Source organism: Sorex araneus, chromosome 1, assembly GCF_027595985.1.
Source record: "Sorex araneus isolate mSorAra2 chromosome 1, mSorAra2.pri, whole genome shotgun sequence".
NCBI classification, from domain to species: domain Eukaryota; kingdom Metazoa; phylum Chordata; class Mammalia; order Eulipotyphla; family Soricidae; genus Sorex; species Sorex araneus.
In genome coordinates this window covers 229,949,410-229,965,959 of record NC_073302.1, presented here as the reverse complement: position 1 = coordinate 229,965,959, position 16,550 = coordinate 229,949,410, and the positions used below count along the sequence as shown (strand labels likewise).

Below are 16,550 nucleotides of genomic sequence, written 5' to 3'. Positions count from 1 at the left end.
TGAGAAGAAAAAGTAATTATTGTTGAATAATGCAGAGATTTTGTGTACCAACCCTCATACAGTCAGAAATCTGCTTCTGTCTTGGAATCCGGTGTTAGGATAGCCCAAACCATCTCTAGCTGAAGTCCCTTTTATTTAGCCATATGACTTCCACATTTACGGATTCAGCCATGTTGGTCCAGACTCATGTTCTGGGGTCAGCAATAAATGCATTTTGATATGCTTGACTTACTCTGTTTAATTTTGAACTTCTATCTGATTTTAACCTTGTTAGTATTTTATTAATCTTTTAAAATTTTTGAAAGGTGGGGCTGGAGTGATAGCACAGCGGGTAGGGCATTTGCCTTCCACGTGGCCCACCCAGGTTCAAATTCCAGCATCCCATATGGTCCCCTGAGCACCGCCAGGGGTGATTCCTGAGTGCATGAGCCAGGAGTGACTCCTGTGCATTGCCGGGTGTGACCCAAAAAGCAAAAAAAAAAAAATTTTTTTTTTTTTGGAAAGGTTTATAAGCTTCTTGAGTATTTGAACTTTTTTTTTTTTTTTTTTTTTTTGCTTTTTGGGTCATACCCGGCTTTGCTCAGGGGTTACACCTGGCTCTGCACTCAGGAATTACACCTGGCCGGGTTGGCCATGTGCAAGGCAAACATTAGCCCCCAAGTATTTGAAAAAAATTTTTTTAATTAATTTATTTTTTAATTAGTGAATCACTGTGAGGGTACGGTTACAGATTTATACATTTTTGTGCTCATGTTTCCCTCATACAAAGTTCGAGAACCCATCCCTTCACCAGTGCCCATTCTCCACCACAAATAAACCCAGCATCCCTCCCAGCCCCCCAAATATTTGAAAATTTTTGATGTGGCAGCTTTTCTCTGTGAAAACATTAGGAATACCAAAAACCTGAATTGATAAGTAATCCCTGAGCACTGTCAGGTCTGACCCAAAAAAACAGAAAAGAAAAGGAAGAAAAATCATTTCTTTCATTGTCTTTTTCCTTTTTTCTTTTTGAGAGGGTGGGGCTTGAGTCACACCTGACATCCTTGGTAGCTGTTCCTGGCTCTGTGCTTGGGAGCGCTGCAGGGGATCAAACAAGGGAAGGCTGCATACACAGCCAAATCCCTTAACCCCCGTACTATCTCTAACTCTCAGTTTTTCTTTTTTAACTAAGTTGAAGTAGTAGTCTTGCTTCCTGTACTTTCTTATACTATTATTTAAAAGTTTGAGTGGTTGGAGCTGGAGCAATAGCACAGTAGGCAGGGCCTTGCACATGCTGACCTGGGTTCCATTCCCAGCATCGCACATGGTTTCCTGAGCACCAGCACGAGTAATTCCTGAGTGCAGAGCCAGGTGTCGCTTGCACAATGGGTATTTTATTCCCATATTTGACTTTTACATTATCTACTGTATTTGGCTATAATAGATAAATCTTTGTTTAAATTGCATATTATTTCCTCAGATTTTACTATGTTCAAAGAGGTGAAGTTAATAGGTCAAAGTATGTGATTACCCCTGCCTTCACCAAACATTTTTGCTTTTAAAAATAACGGTTTAGTGATTTTTTTCCCTCAAACATTCAATGTGTTAGCACCAGTCCCACTACCATAAGACTTTTCCACCACCTTTGAGTTTTCCCACCGCCACCCAAGCCTTCCCTAAAGGCAGATGCTAAATAATTTATTTTGTATTGCTTGTTATGAGTAATCGACTAAAAATGATTCAAAAAGGTTTTCTTGGAGGAAAGTGTGTGAAAATCGTATCTCACCTTGGAGCCATTAAGCCTCCGAATTAGGCATTATTAAGAGTTTGAGTCTTGTATATATAGTTTTTTTTTTTTAATCAAGATTGGTTGTGTTATACCTTAATACCTCATCAAATGTGGTGCGCTACTCTTGGTATATCAGTGGCATAATTCTATGAATTATGTGTGAAATTGTATGAAATTATCTATGAAGTTGTATGAAATCTTGTGGCTGCATGGTTTAGTGATTTATTTTATTATTATTATTATTACTATTATTTGCTTTTTTTGGGTCACACCCAGCGATGCTCAGGTTACTCCTGGTGGTGCTTGGGGGACCATATGGGATGCCGGGGATTGAACCTGGGTCGGCTGCGTGCAAGGCAAATGCCCTACCCACTGTGCTATTGCTCCGGCCCCAGTGATTTTTAAAGAAATCTGTTTCTTGGGGCCGGAGCGATAGCACAGTGGCTAGGGCGTTTGCCTTGCACGCGGCCGACCCGGGTTCGATCCCCGGCATCCCATATGGTCCCCCAAGCACCGCCAGGAGTAATTCCTGAGTGCAGAGCCAGGAGTAACCCCTGAGCATCGCTGGGTGTGACCCAAAAAGCAAAAAAAAAAAAAAAAAGAAAGAAATCTGTTTCTTATTGTTTTGAAAATTATAGTGGCTTCCAAAACCCTGCACACATGTATTATAGAGGTAGGTAGTCAGCGAGTCCGCTTTTTGTTGTGTGGTGCCTCGGTGTTTGTGGGATATGTATGGGTGTGAATAGGAGCATAATTATAAAAATATATTGCTGAGAAGCCCATATTAAGTAATACAATTAACAACTGTGTATTTGGGTATTTTTCATTGTAGCCTTCAACTTATGAAGAGTTTAAAAAATGTTCACCTTTGCATGTGTGAGGACTTGATTAATCATTCATTGTCATCCTGTTGCTATTGTTCATCGATTAGCTCTAGCGGGGACCAGTACATTCTTATTGTGAGACTTGTTACTGCTTTGGCTTATCTAATACGCCACAGGTAGCTTGCCAGGCTCTGCTGGGCGGGATACTCTCTGTAGCTTGCCAGGCTCTTGCTGGGCTCTCTGAGAGAGACGGAGGAATTGAACCCGGATGGGCCGCATTTAAGGCAAACACCCTACCCACTGTGCTATTGCTCCAGCTCCAGGAAGGGCTTGCAACAAATTTATTTTGAGAAACACTATTGAATGTCTTAGTTCTGGAAATATCTTTGACTTTGTTGAGCTTGGTGAATTTTGAGTAATCTTAATTTTTTGTTTCATTGAAAACTTGGTTTAAATTGTATAGAAGTACATAAGGGTCAAAGAAACATGAAAAACTTTAAGGATTTTTTTTTATAAGTTTATGTAGAGCCTGGCAAGCTACTGAGAGTATCCTGCCCGCACGGCATAGCTACCCGTGGCATATTCCATATGCCAACAACAGTAACAAGTCTCACAATGGAGACGTTACTGGTGCCCGCTCGAGCAAATCGATGAGCAACGGGATGACAGTGATACAGTGATCTTGGGTAAGGGGGATAGCACAAAACTTGGAGCACCTGCAAGTTTTGCTCGACCTTGAGTTTGGTCCCAGCTCTACATGGTATTTCAGGCATTGCAGGATAACACTCTGGTAGCCCCCTGATGCTGTTTCACTAGGTTTGAAACCAAGTTGTCAGCCCTGTGTAGTTGTGCAGAGTGTAGGGGGAGCTATCCCTGGATTCTCTGAGCGTTGCTTGGAAGACTTCATTCCCTGCCCCATCAAATCACTTAAAAAAAATTATTCACACATATATGTATATAAAATTAGAAAGTGAAAAAAGAATATTTCATTCATTTTCACTATAGAAAATGTTACATATAATACTAGTCTGAGGGTAACTTTACCTATATTTCTTTTTAAGTGTCTGTTAGTAAATATTGACCATTAAGATAAGTAATTTTTGTTAATTATCTTTATGGCTCAATTTTTTTTTAAACTTATTTATTTTTTAATTAGTGAATCACCGTGAGGGTACAGTTACACATTTATAAATTTTTGTGCTCATGTTTCCCTCATACAATGTTGAGAACCCATCCCTTCACCAGTGCCCATTCTCCACCACCAATAAACTCAGCATCCCTCCCACCCCCCATCCCATCTCCCCCTACCTCAACCTGCCTCTGTGGCAGGGTATTCCCTTTTGTTCTGTCTCTCCAATTTGGTGTTGTGGTTTGCAATAGGAGTGTTGAGTGGCCATCATGTTAAGTCTCTAGTCTACTTTCAGCACGCTTCACCCTTCCCCCGCATGGCCTCCAACCATATTTTACTTGGTGTTCCCTTCTCTATCTGAGCTGCCTTTTCCCCGGAATGTGAGGCCAGCTTCCAAGCCATGGAGTCAACCTCCTGGTACTTATTTCTACTATTCTTGGGTGTTAGTCTCCTTCTCTGTTATTTTATATTCCACAGATGAGTGCAGTCTTTCTATGTCTGTCTCTTTCTGACTCATTTCACTTAGCATGATACTTTCCACGTTGATCCACTTATATACAAAGTTCATGACTTCATTTTTTCTAATAGCTGCATAGTATTCCATTGTATAGATGTACCAAAGTTTATTCAACCAGTCATCTGTTCTAGGGCACTCGTGTTTTTTCCAAATTCTGGCTATTGTAAATGTTGCTGCAATGAACATATAAGTGCAGATGTCATTTCGACTATACTTTTTTGCTTCTCTGAGATATATTCCCAGCAGTGGTATTGCTGGGTCAAATGGGAGCTCAATTTCTAATTTTTTTGAGAATCGTCCATATTGTTTTCCAAAAGGGCTGAACTAGTCGGCATTCCCACCAGCAGTGTAGAAGGGTTCCTTTCTCCCCACATCCTCTCCAACAGCAGTTGCTTTTGTTTTTTTGGATGTGTGCCAGTCTCTGTGGTGTGAGGTGGTATCTCATGGTTATTTTGATCTGCATCTTCCTGATGATTAGTGATGTAGAGCACTTTTTCATGTGCCTTTTGGCCATTCGTATCTCTTCCTTGGGAAAGTTTCTTTTCATTTCTTTGGTCCATTTTCTCATGGGGTTGGATGTTTTCTTCCTGTAGAGTTCAACCAGTGCCTTATATACCCTTGATATCAACCCCTGGCATCCCATATCATCCCAATTGATAATTGATGTCAGTTATCTGATGGGTATTGGGTGAATATCCTTTCCCATTCTGTAGATTGTCTTTGTATTTTGGTCACTGTATCTTTTGCGGTGTAGAAGCTTTTTAGTTTAATGTAGTCCCATTTGTTTATCTCTGTTTCTACTTGGTTGGCCAGTTGCATGTCATCTTTGAAGATACCTTTATCTTCGATATCGTGGAGGATTTTGCCGACCTTGTCCTCAATGTACCTTATGGCTTGTGGTCTGATGTTGAGGTCTTTAATCCATTTTGATCTGACTTTTGTGCATGGTGTCAGGTCGAGGTCTAAGCCCATTCTTTTGCATGTGGTTGTTCAGTTGTGCCAGCACCATTTGTTAAAGAGGCTTTCCTTGCTCCACTTCACATTTCTTGCTCCCTTATCAAATATTAGATGATCATACATTTGCGGTTGTGTGTAGGGACATTCCACCCTGTTCCATTGGTCTGTGCCTCTGCCTTTGTTCTAGTACCATGCCGTTTTAATTGTTACCGCTTTGTAGTAAAGTTTAAGGTTGGGGAGGGTGATGCCTCCCATCATCTTTTTCCTAAGAATTGTTTTAGCTATTCGTGGGCGTGTGTTGTTCCATATGAATTTTAGGATTGCTTGATCCATTTCTTTGAAGAATGTCATGGGTATCCTTATAGGGATTGTGTTGAATCTGTATGATGCTTTGGGGAGTATTGCCATTTTGACAATATTGATTCTCCCTATCCATGTGCAGGGTATATGTTTCCATTTCCTCATGTCCTCTTTTATTTCATGGAATAGCATTTTAAGGTTTAAGGTTGGGGAGGGTGATGCCTCCCATCATCTTTTTCTAGAGGTCTTTTACTTCCTTGGTTAAGCTGATTCCGAGGTACTTGATTTTCTGGGGCACGATTGTGAATGGGATTGCTTTTTTCATGTCCCCTTCCTCTGTCTGATTGTTTGCATATAGGAAGGCCATGGATTTTTGGGCATTGATTTTATAGCCTGCAACTTATGTATAAGTCTATTGTTTCCAAGAGTTTCTTAGTAGAGGCTTTTGGCTTCTCTAGATATAGTATCATATCGTCTGCTAATAGTGAGAGTTTGATTTCTTCCTTTACTATCTGGATGCCCTTAATCTCTTTTTCTTGTCTAACAACTATTGCAAGTACTTCCAGTACTATATTGAAAAGAAGTGGTGAGAGTGGGCATCCTTGTCTAGTTCCTGATCTTAGAGGGAAGTCCCTTGGTTTTTCCCTTTATTGAGGATTATTGATTATTGATTATTTATTGAGGATTATCCCATTATTGAGGATAATGCTTGTTTATGGCTCAGTTCTAGTTTTTACTTTTGAAATAACTCAAGGATATATATATTTTTTTCTTTGGGTCACACCCTGGCTCTGTACTCAGGAATTACTCCTGGCAGTGCTTGGGGGATGATATGCGATGCCAGGGATTGAATTCGGGTCGGCTGCATGCAAGGAAAACGCTGTACTTGTTGTACTATCATCAGACCTCTCAAGAATATACTTAAGCAAAAATGTTTTTATTCTGTGTGCTAGTTGTCATCTTTCCCCCCTCCCCCACCCCCAGGTGGCCTCCACCAGGCATGTCTGGCCAGGTGGGACAGTGGTTCAATGCATAGGCTTGCACGTGCAGTGCTGTGTGTACCTGGGCCACTTTGGAATTGTTTGGAGGCTCCTAGGGCAATCCCTGCGGTTCATGGGGGTTCATGTGGTGCTGGGAATCAAATCCAGGTTAGTTGCATGAGAGGCATATAACTTAACTGCTGTGTTAGTTCCTGGCCCCAGTGGTGGGGTTAGTCTTATTTTTTATGGGTCACACCGACAGTGCTCAGGGGAAACTTACCAGCTCAGGGAATAGTGCCATGCTAGAGATCAAACCTGGGCCAAACCATCTGCTATCTTGGAATAATTTATATAAAATGATTAAGTTTCTTCTGTTGAAAGTAATTTGATAGAGAACATGAAAATTTGAAATTAGTGGCTGGAGCGATAGTTCATTGGTAGGTTGTTTGCCTTGGATATGGCACACCTGAGTTTGATCCCCAGTATCCTCTATGGTCCTCTGTGCACCTCAAGGAGTAATTATTGGATATAGAGCCAGGAGTAAGCCCTGAGTACTGCCAGGTGTGCCCCCCCCCTTCCCACAAATTGATTTAAAACTTTAAATGTTTAAGAAAAAAAAACCTTAAAAAATAAAATTTAAACTTTTTATTGGTTTTTGTACTACCATATTCAGTGCTAGACCTACAGACTTGAAAATCTGAAGGAGTATTTGTGTTGCAAAAGATATTTCTTTATATTTGAGTTCAGTTTCCCTTGTAAATACTTTTCTGGGGGGTAAGGCTCCCAAGCAGTGTTCAGGAAAACTGGGTTCCCCTCTGGTGAATGGCCAGCTTCCATGAAATGCAAGTGTCCAAAGATGCAATATTGTGTGGCCATGCAGTACCAGGGATACCTGGGCCACCTGTCCAGTGTTGAGGGGTCTTGAGGACCACATCTGGCGCTACTCGTTATGGCATGTGGTGCTGGGAATTGAACATGGATAGGGTGCATATTAGGCATGTACCTTAATTGCTGCATTATGTCCTGGTTCCATGTTCAAATAATTTTTTTTTTCTTTTGGCATCTGAAGCAATGCTTAGGGTTAAGGTTGTGGGCACTTCCCATAATACTTGGTCCCCTGGACTGGTGGTTTAGTGCTTCTGTTGGCAGTGCAGTGCTTCTCATGGATCTTACCCAGTGCTGGTTTTGTGTGGGTGCTTTGTGGAGCCAGGGATTGACCTTGAGGTTCAAGCATGCAGTAGATGTGCTCCAGCTCTCTGGATTATTTTCTGGCTCCTCAGAAATAATTTTTGATGGATATCTTTTCTAAGATGACATTGTCTATTTTATGATTGACTGACTGTCTTGTTTATTAAAGCCATGAGGGAGCGATAGCACAGCGGTTAAGGTGTTTGCCTTGCATGTGGCTGACCTGGGTTTGATTCCTCAGCTCTCTTGGAGAGCTCGGCAAGCTGCTGAGGGTATCTTGATCACACGGTAGAGCCTGGCAAGCTACCCGTGGCATATTCGATATGCCAAAAACAGTTAACAACAAGTCTCACAATGGAGACGTTACTGGTGCCCACTCAAGCAAATTCATGAGCAACAGGATGACAGTGACATCCCGTTTATTAAAGTTTATTAAGTTTATTAAAGGTGGCCAATCATCCTGATATTAACAATATAACGAAATTTCAGAATATGTTTTGTTGACTCTGTATTTAAAAATACATATTTTGGAGGAGTATGTGTGATAAGGTAGAATTTGAATGACATTTTATATATATAGCCCCTTTAAAACCATTGGTTTCTGTCCAAGTGATAGTGTAGCGGGTGGGGTGTTGACCTTGCATGGGGCCAGTCCTACATCCCATATGGTCCCTTAAGTGCTACCAGGAGTAATTTCTTAGTGCAGAGCCAGTAGCAACCCTTAAGCGTGGCTGGGTGTGTGTTCCCCTTGCTCAAAGAAAATACCAACCCTCTTAAAAAAAAAACATTGGTTGGTGGACAAGGTCAGAACCAAGAGGTTACCCTCTTCAAGATTTTGTTTCTAAGGACATTTCCCCAAGTTTGTGATGTACTTTTCGAAGTTTGGGAGTGATGTGGTGGTGGGTTTGGGGAGTGCTCCTTATGAGTGAGGGGTGCTGTTATGTATGAAAGTTAAAAATTCAAGATACTAGAAAGGGAAAAAATTAAGAGAAAATAGGTAGCAGACATGAGGATTAATGACCAATAATTTGAAGGCAAAGTTTCGGAGTCACTGTGATAGTACAGTGGGTAGGGTTACTAGCCTTGCACACAACTGACACTTGCATCCCATATAATCTCTCAAATCCTGCTAGGAGTGATCCCTGAGTGCAGAGCCAGGCGTACACCTTGGATACCCAGCAGGTGTGGCCCCAAAATAAAAATAAAGTTACAGTATTTGTAGTATAATAAAAAGAGTGTGGAACAGTAGGTGTAGTAAGCTGATGACTTCTAAGTACCATAGAAAAGATGAGCAACCATGCCATTATAATTGTACACATCTTTTAATGCTGTTTGATGTGAAAATTGGAATGGTAAAGTAATATGATGGATTCATCATTATATGTGGGCCTAACATAATTTCTATAGTACTCATAATTTTTTAAAGCTATTTTTTTGAATCACTGTGAGATAGAATCTTACAAAGCTGTTTATGATTGGATTTTAGTTTTTGATATTAACTCCTTATCAGGATGGCATTGGATGCATATTCTTCCCCATTCGTAGGCTGTCTTTTTATCCTGGCTACTGTTTCTTTTGAGGTGCAGAAGCTTCTTAGTTTAAGGTAGTCCTATTTGTTTATCTTTGCTTTCATGTGCTTGGTCAATGGCATTTCATCTTTGAAGATAACTTTAGCTTCAATATCATGGAGGGTTTTGCCGACCTTTTCTTTAATGTACTTTTGGGTTCTGGTCTGATGTTGAGGTCTTTAATCCATTTTGATCTGACTTTTGTGCATGGTATTAGGTAGAGGTCTGGGCCTGAGTACTCATAATTACTTTTATAGAATGTGCAAGAGAATATGGAAGCACAGAACATAAAACAAAAAGCCTGGGAGAAACAGGAGACAGTATAACCATTAGAAAGCATTCCTTACATACTCTCAATCTGAATTTGAATCTTGGCACCACATGATCCCCTGAGCATCACTAGTGCAGCCCCAGGGGTCCCCAGTACTGCTGGGCTAGCTCAGATATCCCAGCACTGCACCGCCTGAGCAGCATCACACCCACGGGCTCTTGCACAGAACCAATGACGTGGATATTTGAGAATCACTGGTGAAACACCCTCAGTTATTTCCTGCGCCCCCTTCTCTCCTCTTGCCAATAGGAAAAGATGTTCTTCTTTTGCGGGGAGGCCACAGCTGGCAGTGCTCAGGGCTTACTCCAGGCATTATACTTAGGGTCAGTCCTGGTGGGTGCAGGGAACCATATGAGGTGCCTGAGATTGAGCCCTGGTTGACTGCATACAAGACAAGTAAGCCCTTCACCCACTGTGTTGTCTGTTGTTCCATCTTCAAGAAAAATTGTTCTTAAAAAGCTGTTTTGAACATAAGCTCATGTAAACTTTATACCTGTGTTATATTTGTCAAACTTGTTTGCTCATACTAATACAAATTGATGTATATACAGTACTTAAAGTTCTGTTAATTAATATTTTGTATTTTTACAGATAAATCATAGTATTTCTTGTGATTTGTATGTTTTATTCAGAAGCTTATTGTATCTGTTGAATATTACCATTCCTGAGGTTTGTTTCATTTTCAGTTTATAGAAGAATCAGGTGCAGTTTAAGTAACTTCTCAGTCTAGTGTACTGAAGTATCAGCTAGTCTTTTTTTTTTTTTTTGCTTCTTGGGTCACACCTGGTGATGCACAGGGGTTACCTCCTGGCTTTGCACTCAGGAATTACTCCTGGCGGTGCTCAGGGGACCATGTGGTATGCTGGGACTCAAACCCGGGTTGGCGGAATACAAGGCAAACGCCCTACCTGCTGTGCTATTGCTCCAGCACCTCAGCCAGTCATTCTTTAAAACTAGTGTCCTTGTGGGCTGGAGAAATAGCACAGTGGGTAGGGTGTTTGCCTTGCACGTGCCCGATTCGGGTTCAATTCCCAGCATCCCATATGGTCCCCTGAACACCCCCAGGAGTGATTCCTGAGTGCAGAGCTAGTAATAAGCCCTGTGCATCGTTGGTGTGACCCAAAATGCAAAAACAAAACAAAACAAAACAAAAAAACACCCAAAAATCCAACTAGTGTTCTTGACATAGAGAAGGACTACACTCATTTGTGGAGTATAGAATAATATAACATAGTAGATACAAGGGTCAGGAGGATTGCCCCATAGCTGGAAGCCGCCTTCATGAGTGGAGGGAAGAAGGCAGATGGAATAGAGAAGGAATCACTAAGAAAATGATGGCTGGAGGAATCAGTCGCGCTGGGAGATGTGTGCCGAATGTAGATAATGGATCAAACATGGTGGCCTCTCAGTGTCTGTGTTGCAAGCCATGATACTCCAAAATAGAGAGAGAATATGGGTAATATTATCTGCCATGGAGGCTGGGGGAGGGTGGGAAAGGAGGGGTATACCCGGGATATTGGTGGTGGGGGATGCGCACTGGTGGAGGGATGGGTGTTTGATCATTGTGTGATTGTAATCCAAACATGAAAGCTTGTAACTATCTTATGTGATTCAATAAAATTAAAAACAAAACAAAACAAAAAACTAGTGTCCTTTACCTTTTTGCTGTAGACAGCTGTACAGATAATGTAGTTTTTTCAGCTTCCTTATTATAAAGTTGATGAGGCAAACAAAATATTCTTGGGTTGGGCCATTGTTAGTTTAGAATTTATATGTTCTCCCCATGTGTGTGCTGATCTTGAGTACTCTTTACTTCCACAGTCTATAAAGATGTGTCAACGATATTAAAGAAGAGGAATTGTATTATTGTCTTAATGTTTTAACTTGTACAAAGTGGGAAGTTAAAACTGATAGAAATTTCAATATATGTAACCTGTTTCATTACTCTTTCGTATTTTGTTTTTAAGATTCTTGGATCTCGCAGTCAGCTTCATTTCCTCGTAATCAGAAGCAACCAGGGGTGGATTCTTTGTCACCGGTGGCCTCGCTTCCTAAACAGATTTTCCAGCCGTCTGCCCAACAGCAACCTACTAAACCAGTTAAAGTCACTTGTGCAAACTGCAAAAAGCCATTGCAGAAAGGACAGACAGCTTATCAACGGAAAGGATCTGCTCACCTCTTTTGTTCCACCACCTGCCTTTCCTCCTTTTCTCACAAACCTGCCCCAAAGAAGCTCTGTGTGATGTGTAAAAAGTAGGTTTATCTTTTAACATAATTCCATGTTTGAAAATCCATAGGAAATCTTAGGAAAATCATCAGTCTTAAAGGCAAAGAGATATTTAAAATGTTGTTAGACTTAGTTTAATTTTAAAGCCAAATTCAAGCTTGTAATGAGTTTGTAGGGTTTTCTATAAAGCTCAGGTTGCTTGTAGTTAAAAGACATTTCTACTTGGGACCAGAGAGATAATATAGTGGGCAGGGCAATTGCCTTGCATATGGCTGACACAGGTTCTATTCTTGGCACCCCAGATGGTTCTCCAAGTTCTTCCAGGGCTAAGTCCTGAGCATAGATGGCTGTGGCCCAACTCCCCTATCTCCCCAAAAGAGGGAAAATAGAATAAACTTGCATAGGCTTTGGGATTGGTTTAGATAGATAAAAGCTTGTCTATAATTTTGTTTGTGATCCATTTTGAATTCTTTTAAATTGTAAAAATTCATGTATGTATTTACACATTAAGTTCTGTTTAGATAAAACAAGTTAAACAATTTATGTTGACTATATATTGGGGCCAGAATTTGTACTTTGTTAAAGGTTATTGAAAAGTATGATTACATTTGTTTTCCGGCAGAGCCTGGCAAGCTACCTGTGGCGTATTCGATATTCCAAAAACAGTAACAACTCTCACAATGGAGACATTACTGGTGCTCGCTCGAGCAAATCAGTGAACAACGGGATGACAGTGACAGTGCAGTGACATATTTGTTTTGAACATTGAGTCATTAGCTTCCTCACTGATGAATAATCCAGTTCTAGTTCTCAACAGCTTTTTGAGAGATAAAATCTTTTTGTATTTTTCTTGTGTTTTGAGGCTATTCCCAGTATTGCTCAGGGCCTGCCTCTGACTTGGTGTTCCGAGGTCACTCTTGCTATGCACAGGGGGCCAAGTGGTGCTGGTTTTTAAACCCTGGCCTCTAGGATGCAGACCATATGCTTCAGTTTGTTGAGCTGTCTCTACCCCTATTTTTTGGTTTTTAATGCTTTTTATTGTTTGTTGTTTGTTTTTTCAGTGCCAAGAATTGAATCAGGATTTCACCCATGCAAGCCAAGTGAGCTAAGTCCCTGGCCCCTTCTGCCATTGTTTAGCTCACTGGTAGATCAGTTGCCTTGCATGTGTGAGGTCCTGAGTTTAATAACTGTCACCATAATAGAGGTGGGGTGTGGGGAAAGGGAGGGAAAGCAAAATCAAATAGTATGTGTAAACCAGAAAAGGGATTTTACTCTCTCTTGGAGAAGAATTGGAATGTATCTTTAGATCTTAGAGCTTTCGAAAAGGCTTAGTGCTCTTACAACTGTAATAATAAGTTCAAGTATCGGAGCCATGGTTATGTAGTTTTTAGGTTGCTTTATAGTAGATTTGTATATTATACTATGTAGGGTCTTAAAATTCAGAATGAAGGAGTAATTTCATTGGTGATCATTATTGTTATTTTTAAATATCTCTAATTGCAGTTAGAAATCTACAGAATGATGGTGGGATTTTTCTGAGTTATGGTGTGTATTTAAGTTTATTCTCTAAAAATATATGTTAAGTTCCTGTGTCCTAGATAAACTTTCTAATTACCATGGAAGGGAATTGGATAACAATTGCAAATTTATAGTTCTGTAAGTTATTAGTCCTTTACATTAAACTCCACATAATTAAAGCTACCATTTTTTCCCCCTGATTGTTTTCATTATATAAAATCTTATTATGGAGTTTGAAGATAAAGTTGGTTGTGCAAAAGCTTTCCTTCTCCAACTTTCATGTTCATATTCATATTTTTCAAATAATTAAAATAATTTCAAATATTTTTCAAATAATTAAAGCTGCATAGTGGGTTTTAAAATGGTGTTTGATCCTTTAATCTATGGAGATTTAAAAACTTTTTTTAAAAATTTTTTTCTTTTTCTGTTTGGGTTACACTTGGCGATGCACAGGGGTCACTCCTGGCTCTGCACTCAGGAATTACTCCTGGCGGTGCTCAGGGGACCATATGGGATGCTGGGATTCAAACCTAGGTCGGCTGCGTGCAAGGCAAATGCCTTTCCCACTGTGCTGTCACTCCACCCCCTAAAAACATTTTTTTGTTAAACTTTTATTTGATTATTTTAAAAATAGAATTTGTTGTTCCCTTATTTTTCAGAGATATAACTACAATGAAAGGAACCATTGTTGCTCAAGTTGATTCAAGTGAATCCTTCCAGGAATTCTGTAGTACGTCTTGTTTGTCTCTCTATGAAGATAAGCAGAATCCTACAAAAGGAGCTCTAAATAAATCAAGATGTACAATTTGTGGTAAACTAACAGAGGTATGTATTTTTGTGTTTTGTCAGTTTTATTAGTTATATGTAATGGAATATTTTTAACTTTAATTGCTACTACATACTCATCACTGTTATTTTCTTTTTTTTTTTCCTCTTTTTTTTAAATCTTTTTGGTTTATGGGGCACACCCAGCAATGCTCAAGTGTTACTTCTGGCTCTGCACTCAGGAATTACTCCTGGCATTGCTTGGGGAACCATATGGGGTGCCAGGAATCTAATGTGGGTTAGCAAGGCAGAAACCCTACCGACTGTTAGATATGGTCTCTTTCATGATGAGAATATTTTAAAGTTTTTATAAATATTTTATATAATCCATCCTTCCATAGGGGATAATCTAGGAAAATTTATATATTACTTACCTGGGTTTCTTTTTTTTATTTTATTTTGCTTTTTGGGTCATACCCGGCAATGCACAGAAGTTACTCCTGGCTCTGCACTCAGGAATTACCCCTGGCACTGCTCAGAGGACGATATGGGATGCTGGGATTCTAACCCAGCCGCGTGCAAGGCAAATGTCCTACCCGCTGTGCTATCGCTCCAGCCCCTTACCTGGGTTTCTTTTCTATTTTTTTAAAAATAATATCTGGAGCATTTACAGCCAAGTTCATATTCTATTTTTGAAAAGAAATTTTGTCACCTTGAATTACAAAGTTATTTACAATTTGGTTTCAGGCATACAATATTTTGACACCAATTCTTTTACCAGTCTCCAGTTTATTATGGTATTGAAATATTTGATAAAATATTTGGTATTGAAATATTAAACAAAGGAAATAGAAACCTGAGCCTAACTTGCATATATTGATAGACTCTTTTTGTCAGCACTTTATTGGTATCTTTTTGGTGGAGGAGCACCTTTCTAGTGATTCTTTGCTGATTTTGATGATTCAGAGATTGTGGGATCCTAAGGGTACAGTGATGCTCTAGGATGTGTGAGGGTGGAACTGGGGTCTGACCCAGCAGAAACATAAATCTACTTTCTTTGGGTCTCAATTCTTCTGCTTTGTACAAAGATTTCCAGTCTATTTAGAAGTTTAATGCCAAAACTATCAAAACTAGGTCTTTACCTTTTCTTTTTAATGTCTCTAGAAAACTTCATAGTAATGACATTCGTGCATTCTCCCCTGCCTTCCGTAGTCCTTACTTATATATAGTTTCAAAATAATGTTATGAATTTCTACTTTGCCCAAAACAGGCTTTCAACAGAAAAGTTGTTGAGGCAGTTGTTTTCTGTTAGAATACTTTGTAATTTAGCCAATCTTGTCATGCTGCTACAGTAAGATTTTTAAAATTGTTTTTCTTTTAGATTCGCCATGAAGTCAGCTTTAAAAATATGACTCATAAGCTGTGCAGTGACCACTGCTTTAATAGATACAGAATGGCTAATGGTCTGATAATGAATTGCTGTGAACAGTGTGGAGAGTACCTGCCCAGCAAAGGGGCTGGGAATAATGTCCTGGTGATAGATGGTCAGCAGAAAAGATTTTGCTGTCAAAGTTGTGTCAGTGAATACAAACAGGTAACTTGCTTTAATAAAAATTAATATAATAATATTGTCCTGTCACCATTTGTTAACCAAATTTATCTTGAGTCTTGTTTAATTCCATTATTGTCATCACATAATGGATATGACCTCTTAAAACAAATTCTGAGATACTTAAAGGTTGTTGGAAATCAACCTTGGTTTTACCTACTAAGAAGCTACTAAAAATTCCTCTTTGGAATTTTCTTTAGTGCAGATGGAGACAGATTGCAGATATCATCATTAAAACTGTTAAAAGCTTACAAATGATTGGTTATCTTACATTTCCTTTTTTCTTTTTTTAAGTTTTGGGTCACACCTGACCAAAGTCTGAGATTACTCATAGATGCAAGTGCCCTATCCATTCTCCTATTTCTCTAGCCCCCTATTTCTTTTTTTCCCCCCTTTTGGGTCACACATACCCGACAATGCACAGGGGTCACTCCTGGCTCTGCACTCAGGAATTACCCCTGGCGATGCTCAGGGGACCATATGGGATGCTGGGAATGCAACTCCGGTTGGCCTTGTGCAAGGCAAATGCCCTACCCGCTGTGCTATTATTCCAGCGCTCGCTCCCCGCCTGCCCCCCCCCCCCCCCATGTTTCTTAATAAAATCTTAAGATCTTAATTTTAAGGGCTTTTTTTGGGGGGGAGGGAGAGGCATGTTTGGCAGTGCTTAGGAGCTACTACTGGCATTTTTCTTGGGGTTATTCCTGGTGGTGCTTGGGACTGTGATGTGCCAGAGATCTTGCCCTGTGATGACTCTCACTGGTCCTTATGGTCTTCTGATTTATTTAATTTATACATATGGTTCAAAAGCAAACTATATAAAAAGAGGAGAAACTTAAGTACAGCTCCCATTTATGTCTTCTGTTAGAGTC

At 39.9% G+C, this 16,550-nt stretch overlaps 1 protein-coding gene across 3 annotated transcripts in view; it reads left to right on the top strand.

Annotated features, from left to right (window-relative positions):
• The window catches only part of ZMYM2 (zinc finger MYM-type containing 2), a 123,350-nt gene that overhangs the window by 30,068 nt on the left and 76,732 nt on the right, over positions 1–16,550 (top strand). For all 3 annotated transcript variants that reach the window (XM_055134253.1, XM_055134245.1, XM_055134236.1), the window contains exons 3-5: positions 11,530–11,815; positions 13,967–14,132; positions 15,454–15,666. In XM_055134253.1, coding sequence (XP_054990228.1) covers positions 11,530–11,815; positions 13,967–14,132; positions 15,454–15,666 — 665 coding nt within the window. The remainder of the gene's footprint in view (positions 1–11,529; positions 11,816–13,966; positions 14,133–15,453; positions 15,667–16,550) is intronic.